General features: G+C 35.5%; 6 protein-coding genes across 10 annotated transcripts; 3 read left to right on the top strand and 3 right to left on the bottom strand.

Annotated features, from left to right (window-relative positions):
- Nucleotides 1–62: 62 nt before the first annotated feature.
- On the top strand, nucleotides 63–2642 carry LOC141899391 (CDP-diacylglycerol--inositol 3-phosphatidyltransferase-like). Its single transcript, XM_074785655.1, has 6 exons — nucleotides 63–220; nucleotides 427–561; nucleotides 660–813; nucleotides 1450–1531; nucleotides 1629–1710; nucleotides 1796–2642. The coding sequence occupies exons 1-6, from the start codon at nucleotides 181–183 to the stop codon at nucleotides 1951–1953; spliced, it is 651 nt and encodes a 216-aa protein (XP_074641756.1). The 5' UTR covers nucleotides 63–180; the 3' UTR covers nucleotides 1954–2642.
- A 2756-nt stretch (nucleotides 2643–5398) lies between these two features.
- Nucleotides 5399–8089, bottom strand: LOC141900034 (uncharacterized). Of its 3 annotated transcripts, none has more exons than XM_074786733.1 (7): nucleotides 8025–8089; nucleotides 7494–7802; nucleotides 7280–7411; nucleotides 7039–7197; nucleotides 6849–6964; nucleotides 6649–6754; nucleotides 5399–6232 (listed from the first exon to the last, which is right to left on the bottom strand). In XM_074786733.1, exons 2-7 carry the CDS (start codon nucleotides 7767–7769, stop codon nucleotides 6122–6124), a joined length of 900 nt encoding a protein of 299 aa, XP_074642834.1. In that variant the 5' UTR covers nucleotides 7770–7802; nucleotides 8025–8089; the 3' UTR covers nucleotides 5399–6121. The 3 variants fall into 3 exon arrangements, with proteins under 3 accessions (XP_074642834.1, XP_074642836.1, XP_074642835.1); XM_074786735.1 differs by having other exon boundaries at nucleotides 7494–7829; nucleotides 8025–8073; XM_074786734.1 differs by lacking the exon at nucleotides 8025–8089 and having other exon boundaries at nucleotides 7494–7892.
- Nucleotides 8090–8338: 249 nt separating this feature from the next.
- On the top strand, nucleotides 8339–12061 carry LOC141899664 (calpain-B-like). Of its 2 annotated transcripts, none has more exons than XM_074786094.1 (13): nucleotides 8339–8355; nucleotides 8681–9017; nucleotides 9115–9258; nucleotides 9408–9548; nucleotides 9624–9817; nucleotides 9953–10121; nucleotides 10214–10294; nucleotides 10373–10461; nucleotides 10540–10712; nucleotides 10798–10914; nucleotides 10991–11130; nucleotides 11213–11424; nucleotides 11502–12061. In XM_074786094.1, exons 2-13 carry the CDS (start codon nucleotides 8769–8771, stop codon nucleotides 11509–11511), a joined length of 1719 nt encoding a protein of 572 aa, XP_074642195.1. In that variant the 5' UTR covers nucleotides 8339–8355; nucleotides 8681–8768; the 3' UTR covers nucleotides 11512–12061. The 2 variants fall into 2 exon arrangements, with proteins under 2 accessions (XP_074642195.1, XP_074642196.1); XM_074786095.1 differs by lacking the exon at nucleotides 8339–8355 and adding an exon at nucleotides 8410–8556.
- A 173-nt stretch (nucleotides 12062–12234) lies between these two features.
- LOC141900062 (tubulin delta chain-like) lies at nucleotides 12235–14024 on the bottom strand. Its single transcript, XM_074786771.1, has 3 exons — nucleotides 13181–14024; nucleotides 12751–12915; nucleotides 12235–12670 (listed from the first exon to the last, which is right to left on the bottom strand). Exons 1-3 carry the CDS (start codon nucleotides 13965–13967, stop codon nucleotides 12288–12290), a joined length of 1335 nt encoding a protein of 444 aa, XP_074642872.1. The 5' UTR covers nucleotides 13968–14024; the 3' UTR covers nucleotides 12235–12287.
- A 259-nt stretch (nucleotides 14025–14283) lies between these two features.
- LOC141899549 (CDP-diacylglycerol--inositol 3-phosphatidyltransferase-like) lies at nucleotides 14284–17421 on the top strand. Of its 2 annotated transcripts, XR_012618633.1 has the most exons (7): nucleotides 14284–14496; nucleotides 14693–14827; nucleotides 14927–15080; nucleotides 15249–15330; nucleotides 15412–15493; nucleotides 15579–15813; nucleotides 16636–17421. XR_012618633.1 is itself a non-coding variant. In XM_074785920.1 (6 exons), the coding sequence occupies exons 1-6, from the start codon at nucleotides 14457–14459 to the stop codon at nucleotides 15734–15736; spliced, it is 651 nt and encodes a 216-aa protein (XP_074642021.1). In that variant the 5' UTR covers nucleotides 14284–14456; the 3' UTR covers nucleotides 15737–17421. The 2 variants fall into 2 exon arrangements, 1 of the variants encoding a protein (XP_074642021.1); XM_074785920.1 differs by having other exon boundaries at nucleotides 15579–17421.
- Nucleotides 17422–17701: 280 nt separating this feature from the next.
- Nucleotides 17702–19257, bottom strand: LOC141900351 (small ribosomal subunit protein mS26-like). Its single transcript, XM_074787209.1, has 4 exons — nucleotides 18966–19257; nucleotides 18217–18351; nucleotides 18016–18139; nucleotides 17702–17927 (listed from the first exon to the last, which is right to left on the bottom strand). Exons 1-4 carry the CDS (start codon nucleotides 19184–19186, stop codon nucleotides 17742–17744), a joined length of 666 nt encoding a protein of 221 aa, XP_074643310.1. The 5' UTR covers nucleotides 19187–19257; the 3' UTR covers nucleotides 17702–17741.
- Nucleotides 19258–19472: the final 215 nt, after the last annotated feature.

Here is a 19472-nt window from a genome sequence, read left to right as displayed (position 1 = left end):
CACCGAGCACGAGCATACTCTGGGTTCGAATCCCAGTGAAGTCAGTTCCGGATTCGAAAAGGACTCCTCGTTCCAGTTCACCGTGGTCACCCGGAAGTAAAAGCTGTACATGCATTTATTATCGTCCATATCCCTAATAAATTTGGGCTGCTAGTTCTCCCTGAAAACAGCTGACAAAATATGTCTGAAAATATATTCCTTTTCGTTCCTAATCTAATAGGTGAGTTGGCAATGGGGAGTTAATACTTATAGGTAAATTTATGAAGTTGAATACCAGCTATTCAAATTAATGTGAATCGATCTCTTCTGACTGACTAGTGACTGAATCATTTCGAAGACGAAGGAATTCTTCTGAGATCATTCATTGACATGTCGTGACATATTGGCGTTTATTAATCTATGACTTTCTATCTTCTCCCCCGAAAGGATATGCGAGAATATTTTTGGCGCTGGTTTCATTTTGGTTTATGGCGACTGACTACGTGACCGCCACTTGGTGTTACGCAATCAGTGCTCTACTAGATGCATTTGATGGTCACGCGGCTCGGACGCTGAATCAAGGTAAAATTTAGAAAAAATGTCTATGTAAAAGAACCTTTTTGGTTTTAAAAGGCATTGCAATAATTGATAGGCCTATATTTAATTTTTTCCTATTTCAGGGACAAAGTTTGGAGCAATGTTAGATATGCTGACGGATAGATGTGCTACTATGTGTCTACTGGTTACGTTGTCAAGTTTCTATCCTAGTTGGATGTTCCTTTTCCAACTGAATATGACTATTGATATTGCCAGTCATTGGCTTCATTTACATGCGTAAGTTGTATGAAACAAAGTAGCTATTCTTAGATCTCCCATAAGAATTAACTTTCCAGCTCTGTTAAAATCTGTAAAATTTTCCTGTTAAGGTACACATTTCTATTTATTCAAATTATAGTGACATGTATGTACATCATATATGAACATGAATATAACATAAAGATTGATACCCAGCCCTAATTTAGACTTATAAGTCACTTTATATGAAATAATTACCATACATAATACCACAAACACATATAGGCCTAAAAGGAATGTCTCTGCAGAATTAATTGTTACAAAATTGGATTTAAAAGTGAATTTCTTTTTGACCATGCAGTAATTAGAAAGTTTGAAAGTAAAATTTTGGTGAGTCAACATAATCCATATGAATTGGAAACTGTCAAGGTTTTCAAAAAAGAAGTCAATATCTTCAACTTTATTCAGTAAAACAGATCATTAGTTTTCGAATTGAGGATATTCCATGGCAAAACGAAATTCACTTTCTACTGTCTATTAAGTTTATGGAAAGGTGTTAGGGCTAGGGTTCATTTTTGGGTGAGAAGAGATTTTGTATATAAAACCTTGTTTTCGTAATGTATCACAAAATGAATGGATTATGAAATGAACGCTGATAATATTGTTATTTTTCAGGTCTACTATGAAAGGTTCAACGAGTCACAAAAGTATTGATCTGGAAGGCAACCCTGTTCTGAGATTATACTACACATCTCGGGTATGTCATCTCTATACATGTATACATTCAAACTTGATGTAATTGTTTAATAATGATGAATCAAAGCTATTTTAAACTTAACGATTTATAATTTCAGCCTGTCCTCTTCTCGATGTGTGCTGGTAATGAGATGTTTTTCAGTATGTTATATTTGTGTCATTTCACTATTGGGCCAGCCTGTAAGTATCAATATTAACACATTATGTATAATGAACTTTTTTGCAGTTTTTTTAATCATCTAAATCTTTGTTCATGTAATTATAGTGTTTGGAATTGGACTCTGGCAAGTGCTTTGTGTTTTGTCGGCCCCAGTCGCGATAGTTAAAACTGGTATTAGCCTAATTCACTTGTACGCAGCCAGTCTGAATATGGGCGCCATTGATGCAGCAGAAAGGGAGGCAGCTGGAATCAAATCTGATTGATCAAAACTTTTGTTGAAATGTTGTCGTTAAAAAACAGTAATGTGTTCATCTTCTCAATCGTAGTATTGTTTTATGTCGTATTTATTCTTAAATGTTTTACAATAGATTTTTAACTGGGTTATTGTGAGTTAATTGTCTCTATGATTGGATAGTTACTGTTAGGGTCTGTCCACTGAAAAGTTCAATCTGAAGAAGGGATTCGGTCAATATCATGGTATACTGGTATGTACATGACATGAATTTTATATGGTAATATTGTTTAATCGGAAAAGAGTGCTGGTCACTGTTTTATGGTAAGGCTAAACAAAAATGATACCTTGTTTCTCCGCAGCGGCCAGGTCATTTTTGTAAAATATGATAAAATTTATAAACAGTTCATTTCTATAGCGGCCGGGTCTCTTATGGTAAAATTGATCACGATTTTAAAAAAAAGTAATGTATAGGGTAGATAGGCGGCCGGCCGGGTCAACATTTAAGCTCAGCAGAGCGTAGAAACAAGGTATCAATTTTGTTTAGCCTAATTAGCATGTACACATGTATGTATATATAGACTGTGCGCTTATTGCTATCGTTTACTTCGTATAAGTATTCATGTTAATAGCAATCTCAATTACAGAATTCTATTGATATTATCTGAGATTAAATGTCATTCCACTATTACAATAGACTTGTTGAATATTTAGTTTTTTGTCGTATAATTATGTAAACTACGTAAAGAATGTTATGAAGTTCGAACAAGTAAAGTGGTTAATTTGAAAAAATGCTGGTTTTTCCTTTTATTCGAGGATGTTCGGTTTGAGGAAAGATTTGAGTTCTGATGCCAATATTCCAGTTGATGTTTTATTATCATTGAATCTACAGTCAAGCCCGACATACCGTTCCAGATAAACCGCCATCCAGGATTTATTCAGAGAGCAACACTTCACCTCTATTTCAAAGAATAAAGAACGAAATTCATTGATCAAAAAATAGAAATCAAGACGTGTTTCGGACTCGCAAGAGACCATCGTCAGGTTTGAAGAAATGCCTCAAACGGGGGACAACAAGTAAATTTCCTATTGCGGTTTTACGAGGCATTGAATGGGTTTTGATCTAAATGTTTGCGTCTCGGGCACCTGGCCATATCACTATGCCTTTGCCTAAGTCTCTGGTAAAGTAAATGCTGTTTTCTTGTATTGAAAGCATATTTCGTGTGTATTGACATTGGAGACATGAAGTGATTAAAAAAACAAATTGTATTTCGCTGCTGGAGTTCAAAGATATCTAAATGTTTCAAATGATAGTCATGATTGCTAATCGTTACCCGTAGGTTACGTTGCAGTTTTACCCGCTCTGGTTCCTAGAATTACACATCTGGCACATATTCTGAAACGACTTGAACTCAGGCAATAGAGATAGAAATTAATGGCTGAATTCATTATCAAGGAAGCTCGAGATATTTGATACAGTAGAACTCGAAAGAAAAATTGCACTTTATCGGACAGAGATATGTAACGTGCCGTCCACACGTGCAAATTATACATAAGAAATGGAAAATGAGTTACAATTAAAAAAATTGAAATCGTCACCACAATTCCGTTTAGTGAAGATGATAATGACGATGAAGCGTTACTTTCTGAGATCGTTTGTCTAAATGACATTTGTCGTCTAAACGAAATCAACATAGCAACATTAGATATTACTACCAGAAAAAGTGGTAATGTCAGCACAAATATTAAATTTGAAAAGGCCATAAAAATCCGTGAAAATATCTTGGGAACTTCTTTATTTAATCGTGAAACGCAATCATTGAAACCCTCTACGTCTACACGGGCTCCCGCCAAAATCCCTTGTGGAATAACCCTAAGTATTCCTAATAAAACTATACATAGTGTGAAGATATAAGCTTTTCTCTTAGTACAGAGAACTTTAGCTTTCAACGGGAATCTGACTGCTATAAACCGGTCTATACTCATTAAAGCCAGTATCAAACTGGAGGTTGAAGACGAACCACCGCCGAGTACTTGATATAATCTACAGAATGGAGTTGATAGAATTTGCTGATCGTAATGAATTCGTAGAAATAAAACCGGCAAATAAAAACAGATGACGTTAATATCAGAAAAAGCGAGAGCTACTAAATATACACCGACTGATGTATCGCGAAAGCGGAATCTCGGCACCAGTAGAATTCGCAAAGATAAAATATTACCAATTGTCCCGATAATGAATATAGTTGGTAGTACAATATATGTTATAGCATAGTGAACATTTTCCTTCAATTCTGCGTTACGCGTCTGATCTGTTTCATTCATTCTATGTAATGACAACGTCAGAAAGTGAAATATACAAACCGATAAGAAGATTGAGGGAACATCGAAGACACTCGTGAAACGAATAGTTATACATCGGTCTCCGTACGACTACTGACACGTGCATCTATTTGATAAACAGTGAGTATAAGTATATACGTATTTCATTTCCATATTAGCCAAAGCTGAATTCGGTTACCAATTAGGAAAGTACTCGATGACGCTAACCGTGTACTAACGGTGTCAAATAACTAATTGGTTTGGAATTTATAGTAATTTGAAATCGACTGTATGATATCGTATGATGATTTTCTCGTTCGCACAGTAAAAATCTAAAATACTTTGCACAAAAATGTAACGGGTCGCGAAGCCCCCGGAGGTGACATAGTGAAAAATAATTTTTTTTTCGTGGGAACGAACTCGAACGAAATGTTTTTAGTGAGTGATCTTCTCTGTAAGGTCTAGGCGTTGTTGTCTTTGCCTGTTTGTTTGAGGCTCGGCACTGCTTAATTTACCTCATTTTCGCAAGAAAAAGTTTGCGTTTAATCTGGGGATTTTACAGTACACGTAATATTCTGGTGGTGAGTGAGGTTTTTTCCGATTATCGGTTAGATTCTTACCTATGTTATTAAAATGTTGGTTTTGTTTGGTTGGTAGTATCTATTTTAAATGAGTGAGCTGTGTCCCTTTTGATGTTGGTTTTTCCAATTATTTCTTCAAGGATTTGCCACGTGAATGATTGCCATTTGCAGTTTGTAACCTATTTTTGGGTTCGTTTTAATGATGTACTGCAAGCAAAAGTAATAAAATGATGGGAGAGCCTTGTTGTAAGGATACCTGAATAATATTGTTCTTGATTATTACCAGTAGTGAAAATGTTGTCGATGAGAGTAACACTTCGTATAACAGCAGTGCGAATTGACGATTCACAAAACACTTATTGAAGAAGTTTCCAAGTAACGATTTAAGGTGATCTGTATATATATCCTAAACGACGTTAACGTTTTTCTCCGGATAGTAGATGGTGGATGATCCTAAAACTGCTTCAAGTCTTACTACTACTATAAACCATGTGCATTGCACATCCTCAAAACAAATAAAACAAGAATAAAAACAGTAAAATTAAAGTTGAAATAGTTTATTTGATACTACCGAGGGTAAATCTTATTAAAAATGGCAAGTGAGAAAAATTAACAATTAATCACTGCTTTTATGAATTGATATTGTGAAATGATCTGCTTCACACAACAAATGTTAGTATTAATCTCATGTGATGGAAGAACTTACACATGAAAGGGACAAAACAACACTGAAACTATTGGGAAAGATCTATTGGTACTGGTGAAATGATATTTTTGGTGGAGATAAATATCATTCTACGGAATGATGATCTAAGTCTGATTACCAACAGTGGAATTGACAGACTATAATTTACTAATAAATTATTTCCAAAAATATTCATCTTAGAAAAAATGTACATTATAATGGCATTTACATTCTAAAAGGATCCTCCCTAACCAGAACTACACATAGAATAGCAACACATATACCGATACTACTGTGACTAGAGGAAGATTCCTTTTTAAAACTATTCTATGGAATTAATTATTAATATCTGATAAAAATGTAATATAAGCTTATAAAATTAGCATATCTGTATGGAACACAGATGGACAACTGGGGGTAGACTTGGACGGAATTTACATAACTGTATATAATAAATTTCAACAGAGAAATGTAGATTTTTATTTTGGAAACAGCTCCTTAGCAATGCTTGCAATAAACTCTAATAAACATAATCAAATAATACTCTTTGTAAAAAATATTCCATATAAATCCGTTTTTAAAATCTTTGTTCATATATATCACAATTCAATTCACGACTTATCCAGTTTCGTTCTCAACTCATTCATGAGCTTATTTTTTTCCTTTATCGTTTTGTTTGCTGCTTCTAATTTAGCTGAAAGACTCTGACACATCTGGCAATCCTGGAAAAGTATGGAAAATGTGGCCTGTATTCATTTTGATATCATATGCGTTCACACATATTTAGAAAGTTCTAAATTTAGTTCGAACATATTGTTTTAGAACAGACCGATTTAGACAAACCAAAAAAAATCGATCCAGGTCCATTCTAAATCTTAGAACAGACCATTTCTCTGTGAATGAATAGAAACTTTACTCCAATTTCCTGTCGATCACAGTGCTGCATCTATCTGGACCAGTGAGGAACAGCAGATTTAAAAACGTGTTAATGAACAACATCAACTAGGTCCATTCTAAATTGGTCAGTTCCAGCTATGGGCCAAATCAGCATGGACCAACTGATTGCGTTAATGCGGCTTATGTTTTTCACTTTGATCAGACCAATGAAATGTTCTCATACGAATGTATTGAAACAAACCTGTGAAGCCCGTCTACTTTGCTTCAGTTTCATCCTCAACGTTTCAGCCTCATCCTGTATACGAGACAGTTCTTTTGTTAATTCCTCTAATTGTTGTTGACGCTCCCTAAAATGATTATATCAATTAACTCTTTGTAAAAATCTTAACTCAAGGCCTAGATATGGATTCTTAAAGAAGGCGAGCTTAAAATCGCACTTACCAAGAATTTCCCTGTAATGAATCTGCCATTTGGCGTTTCAATCGTGCCAGTTTTTGGTCACGTTCATCAAGCTCTTTCTTATATTTCTCTTCTAAATCTCTAATTTTCTTTTCAAGCTAAAAATATCATCATTCATTTTTCATTTGAATCTATAGAAACGAACATCAACTCTGAAGAAAATATAGCTTACTGTATCCTTCAACTGTTGTATTTCTTTAGCATGGGATATTTTCAAATTCTCATGTTGCTGTTTTAAAGTGTCTAGATCCATTTCAACGGACGTTAATGAACATTTAGTTTCTTCATGTGCTGCTTTTTCTCTTTCGTACTTCTCTTTCCAAGAAGAACACTGAATAATAAATCAATAGAATAGCAACTCTCATGGAATATGAATCAGACTCGCATCGAGTTAACTGGCAATTATTGTCTACCTGTTCAAGATTGCTGTTTAATTCACTTGTTAACTGCTCTATTGTTATCACTTGACTCGATATTTCTTCTTTTGACTTACTGGCAAGTTTTTCAAATTCAACTACCTTCTGTTTCAGTTTTTTCTCCCTAGCCTAGAGCAAAAAATCAAACATCGATCTTTTATACACAAAGATAATACAGCGTTGTGAAATGCCTTCAGTCCAAGATATTTACCAGTGCATTTTTCAACTGCGATTCTTTTTCCTTTTCACCTTTACAATTAATACATGTTTTTTCACCTATGTCGCCATTACTCGATATGGAAGATATGCTGCTTCTCTTGCTGGAGTAGTTTGATGGAGGAGTCACACGATCTTCTTTACGATAAGTATCTTTTTCTTTTTGAGGCGGTATCTGCATAGAACACCCGACGATTTTTCCGATATCGTGAGGTTCAGATTTTTTAAGGCGGACAACGCCAAGTGGTCTCACGGTTCCGGTCTTTGACATTTCTTAAAGTCTCTAGTTCTCTGCATGTGGAGTCTTTTCCATCCGAGAAAAATAAGATAACTATCAGATTATGTGGTGTGATGATACTTGATAGATAGATCAAACTAAAATAGTAAAGTTGAATTAGCCTAAGCTGAAGTCGAAGGATTAAAATGAATAGACACACAGTCAAAAATTGCTTAAGGGGTTGTGGATAGAATAAATTGAAGTGCTCGTTAGAAAACTACCTATAAATTAGCGTTAGGGGGTGCTTACCCAATGATTGTAGATGAAGACAAAATTTTTTGACAGAAACCCGGAAATGAAAACCGGAAGTAAACAATGACCTGTCAAAAGTGAGCGATGGATTCACGATTAACTAATTATCGAAAGAAACGTTTTGAGCCATTAATCATTTAAACTGTAAACATCTCGATAAACGTGGAACATTCATCGTTTTAAGATGGCCTATTTCATTCAAAATAATTTTGAAATTGATTTGTCTTCTTCAAAATGGAATAAAATGGAGATTTGTGATGAATAATGAACAATTAGTTTCGGTTTAAAATTTTCTATTTACTGCAACAAGACTTGTCAAGTTGTTATGGTAAACGAATTTTTTAGTACCGGGTAATTTATCGTGTGTATTAGTTAAGCTGCCTGTCGGTGCGCTGGTCAATTAGGGAGGCTAGCTACATGAAATATTTATTCAAAAATTGAGCGATTGCACCTCACATTTGAAAATAGATGAGAGCGTCCTATAGCTGGGTCCTGCAAAAGACCTGCCAGTGCCATGCCACACTGACAGGTATAAGATACAACTCGAACTTGTGTTAGCCTTGTAATTGTTGTAAGCCTAACCTTATAACCAAGATTCACATGCCATTTTCCTCGCATTATTTGTGTTATTAGCCTTGATTTGCATTTTCCAGACAAACAACTGGCTGAATTTCAATACGCCAACCACTTAATCACGTCACACAGAACCGATGAAACCAGTAGTGATGCTGCTCGGAAAATATGGGCTGCAGTGCTAGTAATATGAATAATGCATTTGGGACGGAATGGACGCGAGATGAACCTAAAACCTCAATACAACACAACGATGTTAACATGTCGTCTAATGAAATGAATAAATGGGATGTTGGAACAGCTGGAGATTTACCAGCTACATTCAATTCAAATTCATCATCTACGCGAAGATCCTGGCTGGATAGAAATGTCGATGATTATTACGATGAATTGGACGAAGCTCTTAATCACATTCATGTAGATATTCGACTTAATTTTCATTATGTTGGCATTAACGTACAAGCCCTTTCTAGGACTATGTGTTATACTGATAGAGCTATATTATTAATTTCAGAGTAAGAATAAGATTAATGAGTTGTTGAGTTTACTCGGTCCTGATGAATTATACTGCGATCCAGACTTTCCTGCTGATGTATCCTCTTTATCTTATATTGAGGGTATGTGGGAAGAGCAAGGCATTGAATGGCTGAGACCAAAGGTAAACGGGTTAGAGCGTTAATTGTATATCCACCGATGGGCTGGGGGCTTACATTGCACATGTAATGAATATGTAAAATGTTGGAAAATGTAAATATGTTAGAAGCATATCTACAAAAAATTTAACGTCAATGAGATGAATTTGAACAGGATATTACTGGTGCGCATCAAACTGCGAGGTTATTGAGTGAAGGAGTATCTAGAGATGATATCATGCAAGGGAGTGTTGGCGATTGTTGGTTTCTCTCTGCTTGTGCGGCTGTCTCACAAAAACCGAAATTCATGCAAAAGGTAATGATGATGATGTATGTTTCGTTCTTACTAATATTTACGCAGATATTAACTCCAATCTTTATACATTTATAGATTATACCTTATGATCAGCCTCTGTGTGGTAAGGATTACAATGGCGTGGTGCATTTTCGATTTTGGCGTTTTGGTAAATGGATGGATGTCTTTATCGATGATAGACTTCCAACGAAACACGGTCATCTCATATTTGCTCATTGTCTAAATCCTGCTGAATTCTGGATCGCTCTTCTCGAGAAAGCGTATGCGAAGTAAGTCGAATAAAGCTTAAAGTATTACCAGTAATTAATTCGGGTCTTAGCTTTTACTTGGTGGATAACCGGGAGTTGACTACTTGCTGTCTTGTTAACAATTTTGAAATAGCGTCATAAAATTCTCTATTGTAGACTTCATGGTTGTTATGAAGCGATAGAAGGTGGTCAGACTATGGATGCTCTAGTTGATTTAACGGGTGGTCTCGCGGAACGTTACGAATTAAACTCATCTGATTATACTATGTTTGGTCACATACAGAAAGCTTATAGATCCGGCGCTTTCATAGCCTGTTCCAAAAAAGTAAACGGCTCAAAACCACTATCGGGGATAAACCGTAATAAATATTATCATGTTTTTAATTACAGAACTCATAATCTATGCAATATTTCCAGGGCGATTGGAGAAATTCCAATGAGGCTGATGCAAATGGTCTAGTTTCTGGTCATGCTTACACCCTCACAAATGTATTAAAGGTAAGTACAGTTATTAGTGAATATATATTCTCACATGCTAAAAGTATATTCTTTTTAATGATGGTAACAAACTTTCAGATTAGACATCAAAAAGGTGAAGTTAAACTGGTGCGAATCAGAAATCCTTGGGGTGATGGGACCGAATGGAAAGGCTCATGGAGTGATAAGTATGTGTTATGCTATTATTTTAGCATCTCAATTACAAATCTAAGTACTGATAGCAAACTGATGTTTTCTTCTTTCAGAGATTCCAATTGGAAATGGGTGGATGACGACACTAAAAATAGAATGAATTTCAATAGAAAACCCGATGGGGAATTCTGGATGAGCTATAAAGATTTTTGTAAACATTTCACTGAAGTGACTATCTGCACAATAGGACCGGATTATGATGGAGATGGTGTCTCAGATAAGGCTGGTATGTATTACACATATATCTGGTATATAAATGTATGTATGATATCTGTAGCTTGTAAGTGAAAGTCTAGGTATGGATTTGATAGGTTGTGTCCTTATGACAAATGGTAAATGGGTGTCTGAAGAAAGCGCTGGTGGTTCCCGTAATGACTTACAGAAATTCGCAACGAATCCTCAATTTCTGATTAGTCTGGAAGAACCAGGTGAGCGGCTATAACAAATCGTGAAAAATTCTTCTAATCAGTTTCAATGTTTCTTATATTACGTTTTGATACGTAGATGATTTTGATGTTGATGAAGATGATCCTGATACTGAAGGCAAATGTAGCATTGTAATATGTTTGATGCAGTTACCGAAATTCCAGAGAGGAAAATCTCCAGCTCGGTCACTTTTACAAATAGGCTTCGTTCTTTATAGAGTGAGTTTATTCGAGCTGATGCTTTCTATTTTGAGACAAATCTCAGTAAGAAAAACCTACTCATCTCATATTTTGATTACAGACAAAAAAACCCGATTCTCGGTTACCAGGTAAGCATTTCCGTTACAATTACGATTCAGGAAAATCAGGAGTTTACATCAACTATAGGGAAGTCAGTGCTAGATTTGAACTAGAGCCCGGTCATTACGTACTCATTCCGTCCACTTTCAATCCAAACGATTCTGCAATGTTTAGAATTCGTGCATTCTCGGAAAAGAAGTTTACAATGAAATCGTAAGTTGGAGTTTATCTTTTCGCTATGTTGTCGTTTTCAGTAGCAGTTCATTCAACATTTATTCCTCTATTTTTAGTTTGGAATGAAGAAGTCATGTGCGTGTTTCAAGAGCTAAGTATACAGTGCAGCAGTCCTCGACTGTTCAATGTACCGTCCGTAAAACTAGCGATGATTTAGGAGTTGAATCTGTAGCTGGTTGATATTGTACACATCTGAATTGTGGCTTATAGTTTATAATATAGTTTAATATAGTTTTAATATAGTTTTGTACAGTGCGATTAGAATAATTACTGCCGATACGTTATAGAAGAGCTGCTTTTTGTTAATTTAGGTGTTCACTCAATTTATCATGCGTGAAACATGCGAGTATATTCATGTTAAGAAGTACGTGTTTTTCAGAAAAATATAATTTTATACTTAGTAATTTTTTGGTACGCTCGGAATATTTTTACTTAACAGTGTAAAAGTATACCTTGTATGGCTAAACATGAATCTGTGATATGAAATATTTGACAAAGAAATTAAATTTCTATATTTTAATTATAGTTAGGATTTATATCAAAAATTCATATGAATTTTATTTATATCTACAGTACGTATTCCATCCAGGTTGTTGTTTGTGATCCATGAAGTTGTTTTATATCGAGACGATCATTCAATAAACCTAAATATACTGTTGAATTATATGTATTCATTTGTTTTTGAATGTGAAAGGACCTGCATTTGGAAATGAACTACATCGTATCTCAAGAAAGGCATAAAAACTAACGTTGATATTGTTGTTGCATGTGAATAAATGCATATCTGGTTTATTTAGCACTCTCTGAAAGACTATTTGAATATAATATATTTTTGATCGATCTCATATTTCTTTATAATTCTTAATAACTTGTTCTAAACCAGCGAAACAATCTACAAAATCATCTTCACTGATTCCATGTCGTAGATAATGATGAATATAAGCTCTTGAACTGAACATCGACCACGCTTTTCCAACCATATTATCTAACGCTTTAGCTGAAGCCTGACAGTTACTTAATAATGTGGCAGATTTCTCGTACTTTCTCAGCTGTCTTTGTTGTTTCCATATCGTGAGGGCACAAGAGTCAGGCACCCAAGACGAGTACAGTCTTTTATCACGAAAACTTGAAATGTTTGCAGATTCAATTTCTTTTCCCCTCAGAACTAGGAGATTCCCAATACATCGATTATACATGGAATTAACTTGTACTTGCCAGTCAATACCTATCAAAGGACATCAAATACAACAGCTTATGATTTGTCTAGATAATATTTGTTCGTAAATTCCATATTATTCGATTTACCTTCCTCCATTTGGGCATTAGCAATGAGCATCTGTCGTAGGTGTTTAATCAAACTGTACCACTGGAATGTACTAAACTCTACTGAATGATCAGACATCATTGGAATTGTGCGTAGAGACAATAGTTTATATCCGGGATGCGACACAAGATCTTCCATTATTGATGCTGCAACAAAAAATGGTATCCATTAAATATGAATGATTTATCATCACTACTCATTACCCGTTGCATAAACGCTCTTAATTCGGATCAGTTGCCGGTAAATCAACTTCCGGTCTATCCATTTACATCATCAATGTATGTAAAATGTGATGTTTAACCGGGAATTTCAAAAACTGGATGAATTTCATCAGTCCCAAATGAGCTGAATCAAGCGGGTTCTAATCTACTGTAATAATTGTAATACATGTTTTAGTACCGTATTTCTTACCAAGTGGATTACGAATGAAGTAGTTATTCTCGTAAGATCTGGCCGGCTGTAGAATACTAGCCACTGCGTGCGAGATCACTTTATTCATATCTCTGAACGAAATATTCTTAATATTGAGTAACTGAGCGCAGATTTTATGCAGAACGTCGTTTTCAAGGCACAGAATAGCGTCTGATGAACTATAGAGATGAGCTAACGATAATACAGCGTTGTAGTTCTGTACAATAACCTCTCCAGTGTTGTACGGACCGACGACCTGATTGAGGATAAACGAATGAGGGAATTCATCGCGAAGCGTCCGCGTTAAATATGTCCCTACACCCGAACCGGTTCCACCAGCTAAACTCATAATGTTCAAAAATCCGCCAAAATAGTCACATTTCTCCACTTCGGACTGGACCAAATTCAAAATTATTTCTCTCGCCTGCGGACCGTGCGTACAGAAACCGTGTGCCCAATTATTTCCGGAACCTCGCTTGTGACAAAACTGTTGCCGCTCCGAATACGACCAAACTTTCGACATTTTAGCTTCCTCTTGAACTTGCGCGATAACTTTTGGTTCCATGTCAACCATAACAGCTCGAGCTTTCAATGATTCCTGATTTTCCGTGGGTCCACTTATGATAGACGTATTGAAGAAAGTTCTCTGAGCTTGTTGGATGTAATTGTCATTGCTTGATGCACTGATACCGGGGTTTTTCATCAACATATCGTCAGCGATCGTAGAAAAAAGCTGACTACCAATCTGGTTCCCACACTGACCAACTTGAATTGTCACTAGTGACATGTCTGCCTCGCGGGAGCAACGAGGATAGGCAAATCGAAATTCGTAGGATAATTTTATTTTTCTTTGGGTCAACGACCTTGGGCTAAGTGCTGTGGAAGTGAGATCGCTTGCCAGAGCCAGTAGCTTACCGATGTGGTGGCAGCACTTTCCGGTCGAGGCTATTATTCATCGTGTACAATTAACTAGCTTACAACACTACTAAGATTACTTTTATGGTTCAACAACCAATTCGTCTTGGGTTTGAAATAGGGATGTGTTTTGAGCCCCTTTACAGTTACTATGCAATCTTATTGTACATGAACTCCCTGACCCTGGCTGAGATATAATACTCGAGTCACCCGGAAGTAAAAAATTGTAATCTTGGCCTATTAGGTTTTTCCTTTCTTGTTATATTATTGTCAGAAATTTGTGTTTCGTTGCATATCTTATTCCTGTCTTAACGTTCATCATAAATTCGGAATCCGCTGAAAAAAATTTCACTGGCAAAATATGTCTGAAAATATATTTCTTTTCGTTCCTAATTTAATAGGTGAGTTGGACGGTTGTTGATGGTGTTAAGTTACAGTTGCTAATTAAGTTTTTCCTCTTATTATTCAGAATAATTGCCTTCTTAATTTTCTTTAATTTATGATATATTCTGAATGAAGGAAGTGTTTGCTTACACTTCAATGATCCTTCATTGACATGTTGCGTTTATTGATTTTTGACTTTCTGTCACCCCTAAGGATACGTCAGAATATTTTTGGCACTGGTTTCATTTTGGTTTATGGCGACTGACTATGTGACAGCTGTTTGGTGTTACGCAATCAGTGCTCTTCTTGATGAATTTGATGGTCGCGCGGCTCGGATGATGAATCAAGGTAAACTCTAAAAAAAGATGTCTTAGTGAAAGAACCTTTTTGGTTTTATAATGCTTTAGAATAATTGACAGGCCTATATTTCTTTTTTTTCTATTTCAGAGACAAAGTTTGGAGAAATGTTAGATATGCTGACAGATAGATGCGCTAATATGTGCTTACTGGTAGTGTTGTCAAGTTTCTATCCTAGTTGGATGTTCCTTTTCCAACTGAATATGACTATTGATATTGCCAGTCATTGGCTTCATTTACATGCGTAAGTTGTATGAAACAAAGTAGCTATTCTTAGATCTCCCATAGGATTAACTTTCAAACACTATTAATGTCAAGGTTTCCAATTAAAAAAAGCATCAGGGTTCATCTGTAATGTATCATAAAATGAATGAATTATGAAATGAATGCTTGTAATCTCTTCATTTTTCAGGTCTACTATGAAAGGTTCAACGAATCACAAATGTATTGATCTGGAAAGAAACCCTGTCCTGAGATTGTACTACACATCTTGGGTATGTAATCTCTGTATTCATTCAAACAAACTTCTTGAAATTATTTGATAATGATGAAAACTTAATGATTCATAATTTCAGTCTTTTCTCTTCACAATGTGTGCTGGTAATGAGATGTTTTTCAGTATGTTATATTTGTGTCATTTCACTATTGGGCCAGCCTGTAAGTATCAATATTAGCACATTATGTATAATGAACTTTTTTGCAATTTTTTTAATCATCTAAATCTTTGTTCATGTAATTATAGTGTTTGGAATTGGACTCTGGCAAGTGCTGTGTGTTTTGTCGGCCCCAGTTGCGATAGTTAAAACTGGTATCAGCCTAATTCACTTGTACGCAGCCAGTCTGAATATGGGCGCCATTGATGCAGCAGAAAGGGAGGCAGCTGGAATCAAATCTGATTGATCAAAACTTTTATTGAAATCTTGTCGTCATAAACAGACCTGCTTACCCGTATGGTTTTACCATACAGTAAACCTCAGGTAAAACATATCAGCTGAGACCAGAAAATATTTACATTGTATCCAAAATACGGGGTAGGGATCTGAAACGGCCACATGTCTGGAACATGGCCCCGGTCGCAGCGGCAAACGTCTTAAACACTAAGTTCAGATAGTTCAGACTATTTCACTGTAGGGCTTTAGTCAAGTATTAGAATGATGGCAATTTAAGTTGTCTTCTGATTCACCATTCTTAACCGATGCATTAACTTGCAATAGTAGAAACAAGTATTTTTGTAGATAATTTTAATGTGATGTGATTTACATGGATGATAGGTCTCAGTAGAGCTGAATAATTGATGTCTTCCAGCGAAAATTAGGCATCTCACCCCCATAGTCATCGTACTCCACTTTCCCCTTTGTACGTTAAATCTAGACCGATAAACATATGAGCTATAACTAAATTGTTGTTTATGTACCTTGCCGAAAATTGATGATGTTAAAATGGTTTATTGGTGCTAGGTCTGTAGTATACTATTTATGGGTGTTACCCCAGGCAAGGTCTTACTTTTAGTAAAACGATCATTTGCCATGAAATCATTTTAAAAGTTATCTGAAAGAAATTACTAGATTTTAAATGCAAATAACTGCATGTTTAGATTGGTATTCTTCTCTTAGATTTATCATATTTTGTATTACTGTAAACCAGCCTCGGCTGTGTTTAAGACGTATGCGGCTTATTGATGTCTGCTCTTTCTATTTTATTCTTTTTTTCTTAAAACCCTCAGCCCATTTTTATTATCATTTCTTTCTCTTTCTTTTATCTGAAAATATGCATAATCCCATAATGCTTTTTGATTTAAGCTCATGAATAAATATTTGGCGGCAGTAAAAATTTGCGGTTTGTTTCATAGGTAAGCAATTATCAATCCTGTTAGACTATGGGAATATACATTGTCTGAAGTATTCTACAACATTGTCTATTGGCTGCTACACAGCTAGTTAACTAATTACAGTTGAGTGTGAAATTTTCATATAAAAGTATGAAAATTTTCATATAAAAGTAAGAAAAATATGGCAGTCAATTAATGAATATTATATGACCAGGGGCCGGTTGCTGAAAAGTTGGTTAGAGTTAACCAGTGGATAGTTGATATGGTGACAATTGAAATTTCATTGTTACTATGGTATTTAATGGCCGGTTATCTTTAACCAACTTTTGAGCAACTGGCCCCTGAATATTTATCTGAATTTGTAACTCCATACATTCCACGCTGTCAACTACGCTCAGGTTTGAATAAGTCAATCCTAGGAGGAATATTGTCTCTAAATCTTTAAGCTATGCACGTCCTGTTTTATGGAATTCATTGCCGAAATCCATTTGTGATAGCGAGTCACTATTCATTTTTAAGAGGCTAAAAACTCACTTTTTTAATGAAACTTATAATTGAAATATTTTATTGGCTTTGTATCATTTTATATTATAATCTTATTGCTCATTCTGTTTTATATAAAGTGTTACGAGTCTGTAATGAGAATGACGCTATTATTTTTATTATTATAAAGTTATAGTCTAATGAGGTTGTTACCTGCATATACCTTTAAGTAGCAATTGTATCGTTATTTTATTTTTATATTCTATCTGTATACTCTGTGTATCTCAATCCGTTTGGATATTACCGCTTAATAAAGTTTCATCGAATTATTTAATATTAAGTGAAACGATTTCAAAAATTGCGTCATGAATATCTGACTGCGGATTTAGGTTCCAATTTCCCGTTTGACAAGCGCCATCAAATGAGAAATTCCAGAACTTGAATTCGTCGATATCTCATATTCTATCAATCTTGGTCCATCAAAGCTCAACGAATAACGGAAAATTCTCCTTTGTAACGATTAACCCTAAAGAACTTTTAATTATAACGAACTCTTTATTGTTATGTACATTTCTGACAATTTTGATGATTTATTCAATTATGGATCGATAGATTTTGAGAATTTTCTGGTGACAGTTTATGATATGGTTTATTGACGTCATCAACAAGTACAGAGCCATCAGTATCCAAGGCAAAATTATAAGACACTGGGTCTGAGTCCAAAAGTTTCTCAATTTCAGCGTCTAATGTCTCCATTGTAATGAAAGAACCAGCATCCTCCTGCGAAAAAAAATCGAGGAAATATTTCAAAAATTCAATATTTCAAAGAATACTGTAAGAACAGTAATGATCCATTGACTATCTCTACCTTTAATAGGTCGACTTCATCTTCCTTTTCTTGAACATTTTTGATTAAGTTTTCATTGAACCACGTTGAATTTTTTTGCCGGTCTTTATAGAAATCAATAATGTCATGCGCAAATTGCACTTCTCTGAAATAAGAAAACAACTCACTTTTTAAGTATCCTTTTTATACTAAATGTGTTTGATTCTCCACCCTCATTCTAACCTTTCTGTTTTTATCTTATTGTTCCATAAATCATTTAGTTCCATCAGTCTTGCCTCTTCAGCTTCATCTTCAGCAGCAGCTAAACCAAATTCTTGTTCCTTTTCTTGTGCTGCAATTTCTTCAGATAGGTGTAACCTCAAATAAAAAATTGTTACTTATTGTCACCTCTTATTAAAAGGGTGGATCTAGGATTATTTGAAAGGGGTTGACCTGATAATTAGAATAGGCACTAAATATGAGAAGGGCAAATTCGGCAATGCAAGGCTGCAAGCCCGAACATTGGTGTTGGTCCAGGGGACCTTCCATAGAAATTTAGGTCCACTTGGTATCATCTCATCATTTGAAAAAATTTCTTCGCGAGAACAAAATTTCCAGACGATTTGGAGGGCACATTTCAATTTTTAAGGGGGTGGGGCAGTCTACCCTAATCCGCCTTTGTTATAGTTCGAATAACTTGCGATTCATTGACTATTTTTAGACTATAATAGCGAAACCGAATATCAGAATTGAAATCAATGTATAGTCATAGTCTATGAAGTGTATATAAAAGACCAGGACCCAGTTCCACAGTTGTGAGTTAGAGTTAACTCAGAGTTAAAGTTAGTTCATTTTCAATGTTTTAACCCAGGGTTAAATCTTAACTCACAACTGTGGAACTGGACCCAGATGGCAGATCAGTATGGAAGACTCCTCGTCCACCCTGCTCTCTGCTACTAACATTTCGCATCGTACGATTACAGATTACTCACCCGATTGACTTCATATACGTTCTGTAATGATCGTACAACTTTTTCAACTGTGCTCGTTCCTCTGGATCCTCGGGGGTAACTTCTCTAACGACGAAAAATTTAGTTTTAGCTCTCGGCAAGTGCATCGGTTTACGCCACCGTACGGACGTGTTTAACACTGTTTTAAATTTTAGACGTTGATTTAACGTTTCGCACACGAATTTTCCCGTTAAACTTGACATCCCGTTCTCAGAATACCATAGAAATAGCAAATAAATACCAAAATGCAAAAATGAGAACAATTCGATATTTAGTACAGTGTGGAGTACGGTTACGAAGACACTGGTTTGAAGTACACAATGTTTGGTTACAAGCAAAATTACACGTAGTTTGTATGGTAGACTGGCGGGTCCGTGCATGGCGTAAGGTTTTTAGTGTCTGGCGATTCACAAAGATGGCGCATTAGTGAAAGGAGTTTCCCAAGATTACCGTGTGAAAACTTTTGAATAAGGGAGATGACGCTTTTTT

Source organism: Tubulanus polymorphus, chromosome 2 (genome assembly GCF_964204645.1).
Source record: "Tubulanus polymorphus chromosome 2, tnTubPoly1.2, whole genome shotgun sequence".
NCBI classification, from domain to species: Eukaryota; Metazoa; Nemertea; class Palaeonemertea; order Tubulaniformes; family Tubulanidae; genus Tubulanus; species Tubulanus polymorphus.
The sequence above is the reverse complement of the archived record's forward strand: the minus strand, read 5'-3'. Positions and strand labels throughout refer to the sequence as shown.

Excerpts from the sequence above, each read along its gene's own strand:
- LOC141900034 (XM_074786733.1), bottom strand. The coding sequence starts at position 7,769 with ATGTCAAAGACCGGAACCGTGAGACCACTTGGCGTTGTCCGCCTTAAA. Across the intron at positions 7,412-7,493 it reads CGCAGTTGAAAAATGCACTG|GCTAGGGAGAAAAAACTGAA; the intron begins GTAAATATCTTG and ends TTTTTGCTCTAG. Across the intron at positions 6,755-6,848 it reads TCATTACAGGGAAATTCTTG|GGAGCGTCAACAACAATTAG; the intron begins GTAAGTGCGATT and ends TAATCATTTTAG.
- LOC141899549 (XM_074785920.1), top strand. The coding sequence starts at position 14,457 with ATGTCTGAAAATATATTTCTTTTCGTTCCTAATTTAATAG. Across the intron at positions 15,331-15,411 it reads GATTGTACTACACATCTTGG|TCTTTTCTCTTCACAATGTG; the intron begins GTATGTAATCTC and ends TCATAATTTCAG. Across the intron at positions 15,494-15,578 it reads TTTCACTATTGGGCCAGCCT|TGTTTGGAATTGGACTCTGG; the intron begins GTAAGTATCAAT and ends ATGTAATTATAG.
- LOC141900351 (XM_074787209.1), bottom strand. The coding sequence starts at position 19,186 with ATGTCAAGTTTAACGGGAAAATTCGTGTGCGAAACGTTAAATCAACGT. Across the intron at positions 18,352-18,965 it reads ACGTATATGAAGTCAATCGG|GTTACACCTATCTGAAGAAA; the intron begins GTGAGTAATCTG and ends TTTTTATTTGAG. Across the intron at positions 17,928-18,015 it reads ATGAAGTCGACCTATTAAAG|GAGGATGCTGGTTCTTTCAT; the intron begins GTAGAGATAGTC and ends TTTTTTTCGCAG.
- LOC141900062 (XM_074786771.1), bottom strand. The coding sequence starts at position 13,967 with ATGTCACTAGTGACAATTCAAGTTGGTCAGTGTGGGAACCAGATTGGT. Across the intron at positions 12,916-13,180 it reads CTTCATTCGTAATCCACTTG|CATCAATAATGGAAGATCTT; the intron begins GTAAGAAATACG and ends TTTTTGTTGCAG. Across the intron at positions 12,671-12,750 it reads TAATGCCCAAATGGAGGAAG|GTATTGACTGGCAAGTACAA; the intron begins GTAAATCGAATA and ends GTCCTTTGATAG.
- LOC141899664 (XM_074786094.1), top strand. The coding sequence starts at position 8,769 with ATGGGCTGCAGTGCTAGTAATATGAATAATGCATTTGGGACGGAATGG. Across the intron at positions 9,549-9,623 it reads AACCGAAATTCATGCAAAAG|ATTATACCTTATGATCAGCC; the intron begins GTAATGATGATG and ends ATACATTTATAG. Across the intron at positions 10,462-10,539 it reads AAAGGCTCATGGAGTGATAA|AGATTCCAATTGGAAATGGG; the intron begins GTATGTGTTATG and ends TTCTTCTTTCAG.
- LOC141899391 (XM_074785655.1), top strand. The coding sequence starts at position 181 with ATGTCTGAAAATATATTCCTTTTCGTTCCTAATCTAATAG. Across the intron at positions 814-1,449 it reads CATTGGCTTCATTTACATGC|GTCTACTATGAAAGGTTCAA; the intron begins GTAAGTTGTATG and ends GTTATTTTTCAG. Across the intron at positions 1,711-1,795 it reads TTTCACTATTGGGCCAGCCT|TGTTTGGAATTGGACTCTGG; the intron begins GTAAGTATCAAT and ends ATGTAATTATAG.